At 37.0% G+C, this 12,604-nt stretch overlaps 2 protein-coding genes across 6 annotated transcripts in view; one reads left to right on the forward strand and one right to left on the reverse strand.

Annotated features, from left to right (window-relative positions):
• The window catches only part of CLEC1B (C-type lectin domain family 1 member B), a 44,888-nt gene extending 33,194 nt beyond the window's left edge, over positions 1–11,694 (reverse strand). Inside the window, exons 1-3 of one of the 4 annotated variants that reach the window (XM_072799068.1) lie at positions 11,584–11,694; positions 11,324–11,458; positions 6,328–6,500 (exon numbers count right to left, since the gene is read on the reverse strand). The gene's annotated coding sequence lies outside the window, so the exon portion shown is untranslated. Of the gene's footprint in view, positions 1–975; positions 1,313–6,327; positions 6,501–11,323 lie in introns of those variants that run through there. The other 3 variants (XM_072799066.1, XM_072799070.1, XM_072799069.1) reach the window with 3 other exon arrangements.
• Positions 1,304–8,899, forward strand: CLEC12B (C-type lectin domain family 12 member B). Of its 2 annotated transcripts, none has more exons than XM_072799072.1 (6): positions 1,304–1,485; positions 3,014–3,112; positions 5,073–5,291; positions 5,823–5,977; positions 6,373–6,488; positions 8,681–8,899. In XM_072799072.1, the coding sequence occupies exons 1-6, from the start codon at positions 1,392–1,394 to the stop codon at positions 8,742–8,744; spliced, it is 747 nt and encodes a 248-aa protein (XP_072655173.1). In that variant the 5' UTR covers positions 1,304–1,391; the 3' UTR covers positions 8,745–8,899. The 2 variants fall into 2 exon arrangements, with proteins under 2 accessions (XP_072655173.1, XP_072655172.1); XM_072799071.1 differs by having other exon boundaries at positions 1,306–1,485; positions 8,594–8,899.
• Positions 11,695–12,604: the final 910 nt, after the last annotated feature.

Genomic DNA, 12,604 nt, shown 5'->3' on the forward strand with positions numbered 1-12,604 from the left:
CCAGACATTTTTTTGATGCATCAGTTTGGGAGAAAAAAGAATAGGAAAGAGAAATACATGCATAATTATGTATATAGAGATTATACATAAATGTTAGTAAAGAATTATTATTTTTACATTTTCTTTCTACAACCTATTGGATATTCATTCACACTCCTGAAATAGGTGCAATTTATTCTACTTTAACCAAGATAATCTTTTTTAAAAGATCATTTATTTATTTATTTATTTGGCAGAGAGAAAGAGCACAATTCATTCCATCTTGAGCAAGATAATCTTTTTTTTTTTTTTTTTTTTTTGAGATTGTTTATTATTCTGAGCAGGGAGCCAGATGAGGGCTGGATCCTAGGGTCCAAAGGCAGATGCTTAACCCATCAAGCCACTCAGGCACCCTTGGCTAAGATAATCTTCATACAGAGGTGGATCTTGGGAGGTTTGGGATCAGTCCTCCAGCCATCTGAAAATAAAAACCTGCACCAAATCATCCCCAGAATAGGCATGTAATCTTCTTCTTCCCCCAAAGGAAACTTTAGGAAAGATTCATTCATTCTCTTGTTCAGGTATGGCCCTCAAATATTTTCTGAGTTCTGTTAGTTTGCTATTGCTCCATTAGCCAAATCCACAAATACAGCAGCTTAAACGACACAAATCTATGGTTTCACAGGGCTGTGGGTTAGAAGTCTGACACGATGCGGGGGAGGGGGGGCTCAATCAAGGCTGTGGGCGGGGCTTGTGTTCCTTTCTGAGCGCTCTATGGGAGCCCGCATTCCCCTACCTTCTGGCCCACATTTCTTGGTTCTAGGCCATCTTCCTCCACCTTCAGCCAGCAAAACTGTATCTCTCTGACCGAATCTAGGAAAGGTTTCCATTTTTAAAGGATTCAATTGGGCCCATCAGATAACGCAGGATAATTTCTTCATCTCAAGGTCTGCAGTCTTTTTCACTTCTGCAAACCCCCTTGCCATGTAAACTTACCATATTGAGAGGTTCTGGGGATTAGAACACGCACAATTTTGGTGAGGGAGCTGTTATTCTGCCTTCTGCAGGTTCTCAACAACGATGAATTTTCTTATAGAAATTAGTAAATTTTGCAAGAAGTGATGCTGGGATTAGAAGTAAATGCAGTCCTTTAAGAGTCTTCACAAGAAACAATGCTGAAAGAACAGACTGAGATCTATGATATTCTGATTTTTAAAGAGAATATTTGACTTCTCTAACTTTCTCTGCAAAAAGGCTGATTGTCATTCTGTCCTAACAAAGGGGCAGTGGGGAGTGTCTTGGGTCAGTAGAGTATGTTTATAAAAGCTCCCAGCCTTGAGAAGAGCACTCTGTTCCTGGGCCTGAAGATTTTTGAAACATTAATTACATAATTTATAGTAGTGCTTTCTTCTATGATGTCTGAAGAAGTGACTTACGCGACACTCATGTTTCAGGATTCTGTTGGAGAGAGAAATAACCGCGATAGAAATTACCTAAGGAATAGAGGTAGGAGTTCAGAGACAGCAAGATGTGACCTTGGGGGAATGAAAGGTGGTAAAGTTTCAGTTCCAATGCTAGAAAGTGATATGCTGTGGAATCTCCAAAATAGAGCAGAGTTGTGGAATATATAGTAGAATGAATGTTCCCAATTTTGGTGAGAAAACATGCGACTTCCAAGACCACTTGAAATTGTGTGATGTTGCTATATTTCCTAAAGTTCTGTGTTATTGTGAAACGTTGGATGTAGGAGAAATTGAATTGGAGTTAATAGAATTCTTTTTACAAATTAAGTCGTTGGTATTTATAATTTCTGAGATGTCAGGTGAATATTCTTTTAGTAGCCAGGTTGGAGGTTTCTAAAATAGAGAATGTAGAGGGAATTTTTCTTTTAGAGGTACAAACAGCTGAAGAGAGAAATGGGAGGATGAGAGACTCAGAATTAGACAAGAGACAGTTTCTGTTTAAAAAAAAAAAACTTTTAGTGAGTGGAAATTCCTAGTATAATTAGTAGTGTTGAATCAATAATAACAATATCCATGTAGTACTTTATATGCATTATATATATTTTTATCAAAATATAATTGTGAAGTGGATGGAATAATATTAGCAAAATTGAGTCTGAAAAAAAATCAAATGATGTAATCAAATTCCTACAACTGGTAAAAGTCCAAACTCAGTGCTAGTCTTTTAGCTTGTTCCTTTATACCCTATTGGAAGAAATATTGATCTCTATGGTCAAGAATCAAATTTGATATACCAGACTATATCCCTTATTTTCAAGAATCTGTTGACAGTTCAGGCTGTTTCCCCAAGTCATCTAAAATATTGGAACTACTTTCTCCTTCTCTTGGATTTATTTTTTACAAGTGTGGTTTGTGGGCTTAATTTACTCACTCAAGATTGTATATACAAAGGGAATGAGAATAGGCTTGTCATGGGTCTAATAACAGTGGTTATACATTATTCTTTGTTCGTTTAAATTATAGCTGTAATCCTTGAGAGAAAAAAGTTGTGGGTGTGATGTATGTGATAGCACACCTGGAGATTTGCAATCAATCTGTCTGAAATACTGGGCTAGATGCCATTAGATCCTGAATTAAGAAATATTGTAGATTAGACTGCACATTCATTTCGTCTTTCATTCTCTACTCATTTATTATCTGCTAGATGATAAATAGACTGGATAATAGATAAAAGTAGAATACACAGTAATACTTGCCTTATGGAGGTTTGTAATCTCAAAAGCATGAGATCTCTTCTATTGTCAGGATCATCCAGAGAAGCAATTTCCACAACATCTCATACATGCATTTAGTGAATTTAAAGAAGGGTGTGTGATGATGTAAAACAAAAACCTAAAAATTAAGAGCCACTCTTAAAGGATAGGAGAATGTGGGAAGAGAAATGGAGGAGAACTGATGATGGGGCCCTTATTGCATATCATCTTAGGTATTTTCTAGATGGAACATTGAAGAAGTAAGAGAAAAATCAACAACTCATCTGTAACCACAGTTTCTCTGTTGGCTTTCTTCAGAGTATCCAGCTCCTTCCCCCATATGGCGTCAGGCTGCCCTGAGTCTGCTTACTCTTTGTCTGCTGCTGCTGATTGGGCTAGTGACCTTAGGTATTATGTGTAAGTACATTTTCATCAAACCCAAGAAAAGTGATTAGGGAACACATTTGTAAACTACGTAAATTTGAGTTTGATTATACTATGTGATCATGTTCTCCTGCATTCTCCCAAGGCTCTAAGATAAACAAGCAGAGGACTGATTTTATTATTATGAGGATTTTGCCCTAGATCTATTGTTTTTTCTTTATAAACTAGACTGGGTCATGAAGACAACTTTAATTTTTTTTTATTGGTTGGAATAAGGAGCTTCTATTCTGCATAGACACACATCCACTTATTACCCCAATGGTAAGAAACAGGGAACCAAGAGAGGTGGACTCAAGGAAGAGCATGCTGTTTTATTCACCCTGAAGACTTAGCACAAGACTGGCTTAATTTACTCACTCAAGATTGTTCTAGTATAGAAATATATTACTTGCTATAAATGAATAAGAGATACAAGCAAGGAGGAATAGTGCTTGAGATACCTCACCCTCTATACAGAAAGTGGAACCACTTCCATGTAACAATGGAAACTCCACTCCCAAGCACAGTAGCCAAAAAAGGGTATTCCCTTGCTTTAGACCCATCATTGAGACATCAGGGTTGGACAGGATAGGGAGCCCTGAACTAACAATAAATGGAAGAACGTCCTGAGAATCCATACTCTGTAGGATATTGTTAAGTATATGATGGTCAGAGTAGTGAGTTGGTGCAATTTTCCCTTTGAGGGGATGTGCAGTTAAGAAAGTTTATTTACTGAATGATACTGGCATTTTCCATGCTACTTTCATTTATTTTACATATGTAGGATTTCATGAATAATTAGAATTTAGACATACCAATTTGGATGTATAAATAGGGGCTAATGATGTAGAGTCTGCTTCACCCTTTGCCCCTTCACCCTGCTCATGCTTTCTCTTTTTAAAAAAAGATTTAATTTATTTAATTTGACAGAGAAAGAGAGCACGAGTGGGGGAGGGGCAGGGAAGGAGGAGAAGCAGGCTCCTTCCTGAGTAGAGAGCCCAATGCAGGGCTTGATCCCAGGACCCTGGGATCATGACATAAGCCAGAGGCAGACACTTAACCGACTGAGTCACCCTAGTGTCCAAAAATCTTAAAAAGAAAAAAAATGAAGATACAATGATACATAGTCATTGGTTCACCATGGAAAGGTGAAGACTTTTATGAAGTGCAGTGCTTTTAGTGCAATGACTCTTATATTTACCGCGATGATGAATTACCCAAAGTGCTAATTAAAAAGGCAGATTTTGGGGTGCCTGGGTGGCTCAGTTGGTTGTGTCCAACTGTAGATTTTAGCTCAGGTCATGATCTCACGGTTATTATATCGAGCCCCACGTCAGGCTCCATGCTTAGTGTGGAGTCTGCCTGAGATTCTCTCTCTCTCTCTCTCTCTCTTTCTCCCTCTGCCCCTACCTCTGCTTACTCTCTCTTTCCAATAAATAAATATAATTTTTAAAAAAGACAGATTTTATGGCTCCAGAACTAGAAACATTCTAGTATGGCATCAAAACCTATATTTAAAACAAAACCAAATATGTGTGTGATTCAGATAAAAGTAGTCTGCACACCATATTTTGAGATACCCATTTCCTTAAAGGATTCTGTTCCTATTAAAATAACAATTACATGAACCAAATCTAAATAGATAAAAGGAAAATATTTCCACTAAAAGAATGGCAAAATGCCTGGCACTGCCTTAGGTTAAATGTCAAAGATATAGGATTATAATTCATTATTTTAATACAAGTATAATCATATTTAAAATATTAAAAATTATAAGGATGAGCTCCAGTTTGCAGTCAAAAGGCATCTGGTGTGTTTCTCCCAATACTTCAATTATTGAGAGCTACTCATGAATATTAAATAATGTGAGAAATATTTCTGTGTAAAGAGAATTAGCTGTGGCTATAATGAGAATGGGAGGATATACGAAGTTGTCTCCTGTTATGTCTTGGAGTTTTGCAGACATCTAATGAAATTAACTCAGATTCAGAGAAATTAAGTCAACTTCAAAAAATCATCCACTACCAGCAGAATAACTTATCCCAGCAGCTGAGCAACTATAGAAGCTTTCCCACAGAGGAGAAATTTCTCAAATCACAGATTTCCAGTCTATTGAGGAGACAGGAACAAATGGCCATCAAACTCTGCCAAGAGCTGATCATTCACACTTCAGGTATTTAGCACCTACTTGCCAGTCAAATCTGTTGCCCCAGTTTGCATTGATCATGTGAGTTACCTCGTAGCATGAGAAATTGTGTTCTCCAATGACCTCTAATGATATCACACTAAATCTACAGAAGACAAGAGAATATATCAATTTATTTCATATTTTTAAAAACACAGAGGTGAATTTGGGAAGTGTCTTGGAATGTTACCAACCTGGATACTTCGGCTTCTTATTTTGTGGGCTATTTTTAGGTGACCTTAAGTTTTAAGAAGCTAAAACTAGAGCTGGTAATTCTGACCCAGGAGACCGAGCCCTGGAGTGAGAATTTCAATCACTGTTGTCCCAACCCAGGATTGGAAGTGATTTCATTCTCACAGTCTCCTAAAGCAGTATGGTTCCAGAATGCTGGGTCTCAGATCCCTCCTCAGGTTCAGTTATTTCGTTTTTTGTTTTTTTTTTAGTTATTTCGTTTTTAAAACGCTCCCAGGCACTCCAGTGTTATTTAACTTGTACTAATGGGTGTCATTTCTTTTTCAGACCACAAATGTAATCCTTGTCCTAAAATGTGGCAATGGTACCAACACAGCTGCTATTATTTTGCAACAAATGAGGAGAATACCTGGACTAACAGTAGAAAATACTGCATGGACAAGAACTCCACCTTGATGAAGATAGATAGTTTGGAGGAAAAGGTCTGGTTGAATCTCCTTCATTGGTTATAGATATTCTTTTTTTTTTTTTAAGATTTTCTTATTTATTAGAAAGAGAGAGAGAGAGAGAGAGAGAGGATGAGCAGGAAGGGCAGAGGGAGAGAAAGAACCCCAAGCAGACTCCTCACTGAGCATGGAGTAGAAGGTGGGACTCGATCTCCGGACCCTGAGAACCAAGAGTCAGATGCTTAACTGACTGCGCCACCCGGGCGCCCATTTCCTGGTTATGAAAATTATTCCTAGCATAGAAAGTAAAATAGGTGGAATTTCAGACTCACATAGTAGGCATTCAGTGCTTTTTGAGTGAGAATTAACATCTTACAACTGCATACCCGAATGTGGCTCTCACATAACACTGTTCCTGTTGTCTCTCTCAGGATTTTCTGAAGTCACAGCCATTACCCACACTCTCTTTCTTCTGGTTGGGCTTATCATGGGATCCATCTGGAAGGAACTGGCTATGGGAGGATGGCTCTGTCCCCTCTCCATCCTTGTAAGTCTGTAACTGTTAGGGGGAGAAACAAAAGAAGCTAAGAATACTAAAAATTGGAATACTAAGAAAATCAATGTTAATTGTAAGAAATATAAATCTAGATACAAAAAAAGACCACAACATACAAAGAAAAGAGTGCTTCAGTAAGAAATCATGAAAGCAAGAGTACCTAATTTCGTGTATGTGACAAACTCATGGCAAGACACTGAAGCTTATCAATTAGATTAAATTTACTTTTTTATTTAACAAAAAAAAATACACTTACTTTGCTCAAAGTAGTATATAAATATTAGCCCTATGGTAAAAACACTGTTATATTCCTATTTTATGGATGAAACAGTTGTCATAGAGAGATTAAATAACATGCCCAAGGTCACTAAACTCCAGTGGCCAAATCAGAACTTGAATGCTTTTATGACCATAAGTTTGGGCTCTTAGCTATCCTGGCTCTCCAATACTATGGTCACAAGGGTGACGTTTATCCTAAGAACATACATTAACATGTTTATTTAAATTCAATAATTGTCAGCCATTTTCTAGTAGCAAGTAAGTCTGAATTGATAGAATAATTTTAAGAAATATTTAAAGTACATATAGAATATATGAAACTTTGAAAATTACAGTTTTTGTGACTAAAGTTATAAAAAAAATAGATACCATCTTAAAAATATGGAAAGGAACACATAGTTTATAATATTCTCCAAGCAACTACAAACTACATATCTTGAGGAACACAGTTCATCACAACTATATTAAAATGATTCAATTATATTTGTATTTTTAATATAATATAATAATATAATATAATATAATATAATATAATATAATATAATATAATATATAGTATTTGCCTATCACATGAAATACAAGAGCATTGTCATCTTTCTGGGTGTGTTAAGTTTTTCTCCATCTCCCTTCCCATCAAGTTATTCCCCCATACACATCCCTCCTGATTTACTCAGTGCATGCTGTCAAAGTTTCCTTAAATTGAGTTATAACCATTCATTTACTTCAAGGATTCTGGGCTACAGCTGTGACTCTTCAAATTCCCTGAATAACAATGATATGTCTAGACTTTTCTCCCTAGATATATTTTATCTTCACCCATTTCCCACAATTTTGTCATGGCTTTTTCTACTCACACCAATTTCTCACTCTCTAACTACCACCACTACTAGTCATGTTAAATTGATGAGTCTAGTTTCACGCAAAAAATCATGGTGACAAACATGTCCAAAGTCATAAACACACAATCAAAAATGACAGTTGCTTCTTTGTAAATGGAGCAACACTGGGCATGAGATGATTAAAAACTAATCTGAGGTGTTCTGCTGGACTGCAGATTTACAGAACAGGACTGAGATACCTGTAAGTGCAATTGTTTCCACTTTGGGCTTTAAGAAGATGGATCCCCTCTCCCAAAGGAGTTTTCATCATCCCTCCACTCACTCCTAGTGAAAATATGGAGGAGGTGGCCCCCTGCATCAAGGTTAGGAATCTGTGGATACTGACACCCTGAGGCTATGGGTGTCACACTCAGGGTGGTGGGACTAAGCTTTAGAATCATGTTCCCCCCCGGCACCCTCCCCAAAAAGAATCATGTTCCCTACTGATTAAGGCTGCTTCTGGCAAGTGCATACTCCAAGAGGAAGATTTAATAGGCCCAGCTATGAAGTAAGAAAAGAATATTGCAGATCAGTTGAATAAAAAGGCACATAGGGTATTTACACCTGATAAGTGTAATTTTATAATGATTTTTTTAAAGATTTCTTTATTTGAGAGAGAGAGAGAGAATCTCAAGCAGACTCCCTGCTGAGCATGGAGCCAAGGGAGTCAGACATAGGTTTGATCCCATCACCCTGAGATCATGACCTGAGCCGAAATCAAGAGTCAGATGCTTAACTGGCTAAATCACCCAGCAGTCTATAATGACATTGACTTGAAATGAAGCATTCAGATTTGCCAGTTTTAAGAACTTTGATATGTTATGGATATAGAAGTCTCTCAAAGTTCAGATAGATAGTCTTTGGAAACTGAGAACACTGAATTGTGATTAAATTTCAAATATGAAATTTGTAATTAATTTTAAGTGGATTAATTTTCAGATTCAGCACTAAAGAGTATGCCCAGATCAATGGATCCAAAGGTTGTGCCTATTTTCAAAAAGGAAATATTTATATTTCTCGCTGCAGTGCTGAGATATCTTGGATTTGTGAAAAGATGGCTGCGTTAGTGAAAATTGAAGATTTGGATTAATATACTTCTTCCAAATTCACCAAGATGTAAGGGACTTGTGGTTAAATTCATGTGAAGAAAGAGAAAGCTACTCTACTAGAGCCAAAAACAAATGAAAAAAAAAATGACTGTGTATTTAAACTACCAGGCAAATAAACTTCACAGAACATTTTCCACTTCATTGTCTGATGCCTTCTGGTATGGTGTTCTGGTTATTGCTGGAGACCCTGGGGAAAAACTCCTCTATGGCTCTATTATTCTATCTCAGCATCATTTCACAGAATTCCTTTTCTCGAATAAAGGATTCTTTTCCTGCTTTGTTATTACATATGCACAAGTGCGCAGGGGTGACATGTATATATTTAGCAGCCAGTACTGACACAAGCCACAGCACTGGAAGGGCATTCAGGAGACCCTGCTGTGATAGTGGTCTGAGGGATTCCTGGGTAGGGGTCCTGATGACTAGAGCAGCAGCACTATGCCAAATATTTCAGAAATATCTTAACATCTTAGCAAATGGTACCAAGTGTGTACCAAGTGTACCAGTACCAAGTGTATGTGTGTGTACCTAGTGTACCAGCTTTGTAATATAAGTGTACCAAGTGTACCAGCTTTGTAATATAGGTGAAGTATTACACCATTTAGTATTTATATCCTCATTTATTTAGATAAAGTCATGTTGAAGTTATTATTTTGGTAATCTGGATATTATTAACAGAAGTTTATAATCTTTCCATTGAAATGTTATTGCCTTAAGAAAAGTCCTAAAAATTGCTTGAAGATAGTAGGACCATTATATTTTATTTTAAAGAACTTTTTTTTTTTAACATAGTTGGTCAGCATCCCTGAACTTAAGATGTCAAGCCTTGTAAATCTAGAGCTTGCGAGTTTTTCTGGGACAAAATTGCTGATTTAAGAATATCAGTGAAGGAGGTAGTTTTCTTTTGCTTATCATATAATTGCATAGCTATGTATAGGCCAAAGGAAACAGTAAACCAACCTGCAGTACTGATTTGTTTAAATCAGAGATCTAGAATTTGGAAAAACTGGTATTATCTGAGTTCTAAGTGAGGTGCATTTCAGAATATTTTGACACTTCTTTAAAAGAACATCATCATATGGACATCTGGTAGTGTGTTACTCTTAAACTTTTAAAATTGTGAACTCATGGACATTTTACATATGCACTAAGAGAAACTCTGGAACAAAAGAATTAAAGTTTAATGTGAAAATTATAAGCAAAATATATTTAAGTACAAATATTAAAACCTAGATAAATATTTCATCATAGTTCCAGCGAACAGGCTTTACTAATTATCATATAGGACCAAAATACAACTTACATAAACACAGATATTTTTAAAAAGCAACTTTACTCTTTCATTTCTTTAGTAGCTTACTGTCATTGTCATTCTCACAAAGATAAAATTATTCATTAAAGGTCAACAACTGTACTTGACTCCCACACATTTGGGTTTTTCTTTATTCCCATGGGAAAGATAATTTCTTCTTTATTCTTCTATTTCTAACCATAAAAAGATCTGCTATTAATAGTTAAAATATCTTTGTTGGTTATTTTGTTCCTATAAAGAGGTTACATTTTTTTTTTTTTTTCCCCCTGGTATCTTTTATCTCTTCATTCTTCTCTCATGCATACTCTGGCTTTCACACTGACTAAAAGAGAACATTTCTGTCTCTGACTTCAGAGGGGCTCTGGAGTTCAATTAGATCCTACTGCTCATAAATATCTCCCTGCTTTTCTGCCACCATGATGTCATCTCTGACAGCCTTTACAATGGATGAGTAAACCTAAAGCTCTTCTTGAGGATTCACTAACCTCTTCGTCAGAGTAATTTAGCCCTCATTGCTTTCTGGTGCCTTGGTTTATGAGACATGGCATATGACAAAAATGTCTCTCTATCTCTCTCCCTCTTATGCAAAATACCTAGGAGATATCACACACACACATACACACACACGCACACACACACTCACACACATGTACTGTCATAATTCCTGGGGAAAGGCCACGTTTTGTACTTATTTTGGGTAACTGTCCTTCCTTCATTGAAGAGTTACATGATTTCCAAACTTGTCTTCATGTAAGATTTATACAGATAATCCCCCATAAAAGGACAGATTCCTGGGCCACTTCTTACAGCTATAGACTCAATGACTGGAAGGCAGGACTGCAGAAACTGTAAGTTTCACAAAGTCCACTGCTGATGCTTAACTCAGCCTGGGTATTTGACAATGTTTGGATAAATGACTTCAATACTACCTTCCTTGAGTAAGTATGTTCAGAGGCAAAGGTAGTGGAATCATCCTTGAGCATTGAAGGCTCTTTCATTTCTGTCTTAAAAACATTTATATATTTTTTATTTTATTTTTTCCAGCTTCCTTGAGTTATAACTGACATGTAACACCGTATAAGTTTAAGATGTACAACCCAATGATTTGATGTATGTCTGTAGAGTGAACTGATGTCCGCTATCAGTTTAGTTAACACATCCATCACCTCAGTGGATGGCTCTTTCTGCAATGTTAGCAAAATTAGTTCGGTTCGTGTAGGCCAAATTCGGACAAAGGTAATTACAAACCTCAGCTATTTCATTTTTGTAACCTTGTCCAACAAGTCCTTAATGCGGAGATTGGTTGGGGTGGTCAGGGTAGACAGGTGTCACACAATGTGATCTCTCTGGCCTTGTGGAAATAGTTCTCAAATCAGCTGGACACTGAAATTATACAGAGGAGCTTTGAAGAAATGCTGAGGCCTGAGATTATCTCACCTCTTAAGACTCTGAGTTAATAGATCAAAGGTGTGGTTAGGTTATTGAAAAAAAATTTAAGCTACTCTTACAATTCTAATTTTCAGCTAAGGTTGAAAACAACTGCACTGAAATCATTCTAGAGACTATTAACGTTGGTGTGGGGCTACTGCGTTGGTAAAACAGCCAACCTTCCATCATATATTAAAAGAGCAAGTGAGTTAGTTCCACTGCTGAGGATTCCATGGTGTTGGGACAATGGGCATTATGACTGTTACCCAAAGCTAAGGTCAAGGTTGTAATCGAGGCTGTATACTGACCAGTTTATGTAATCATGCTTGTACACATTTGCTTATGTATAGATAAAGAGGTGAAGGACTTATTATTAATGCTATTTTCCTCTGGGCAGGTATGATGGTAGTAAAATTGGACAGGAAGAGGACATAATTAACTTTAATAATAAATTTAAAAATTCAAGTTACTCTAAGGAAAAGGCCATCTGTAAATTCAGGGGACACATTCTAAGAGAGGACGAGAGGATTGAGTTTAATGTCCCAGTAGTTTTGGGCACAGTGCTGGAGGGTAGAACAGTCCACAGCACTGGTGGACATAAGCTCACAGCTTCTCTGCCCCAGTTCCTGGGAACTGGAAAGGGTCCCTTAATAAAGCAGTGAGCTGACAAGGTAAATCTCCATCTTAAGGGCCAAGTCGTTTCTTGAAGGCCAAACACCTATTTTTTAAAAACTATGCCTGGAGAGAATGTCTTCTGTTTCTAGCTTGGGGAGATAGATGTCTCGGTGGCTTTCCATCCAGAACCTCTATGATTATGCATTGCAGCTGCTGGTACTTGGTTTTTAGGGGAAGAAATACAAATCCTGAAAGACCGGAGGAGGCTTGTAGGCTGCACCAGCAGGAGGCAGTAGACTAGGAAATTGAAATAAGGAATTTGAAATTTTGTTGTTCTATATTTTGGTTGTTTGCTCTACTTTTAATGAATTACCTCATAATGAGAGAAAGGAAGAGATTGTGAGATTTTTATCTCCAGCGTAAGCCAAGGTTATAGCAAAAATAACCATCTCTGGACTATTAAACTAACAGCCAAGGGAGAAACCT

This window comes from Canis lupus, chromosome 25 (assembly GCF_048164855.1).
Source record: "Canis lupus baileyi chromosome 25, mCanLup2.hap1, whole genome shotgun sequence".
Lineage (NCBI taxonomy): Eukaryota > Metazoa > Chordata > Mammalia > Carnivora > Canidae > Canis > Canis lupus.

Coding starts and splice junctions, on each gene's coding strand:
- CLEC12B (XM_072799071.1), top strand. CDS start 1,392: ATGATGTCTGAAGAAGTGACTTACGCGACACTCATGTTTCAGGATTCT. Junction 1,486..3,013: donor AAATTACCTAAGGAATAGAG/GTAGGAGTTCAG, acceptor GGCTTTCTTCAG/AGTATCCAGCTCCTTCCCCC. Junction 5,292..5,822: donor GCTGATCATTCACACTTCAG/GTATTTAGCACC, acceptor TTTCTTTTTCAG/ACCACAAATGTAATCCTTGT.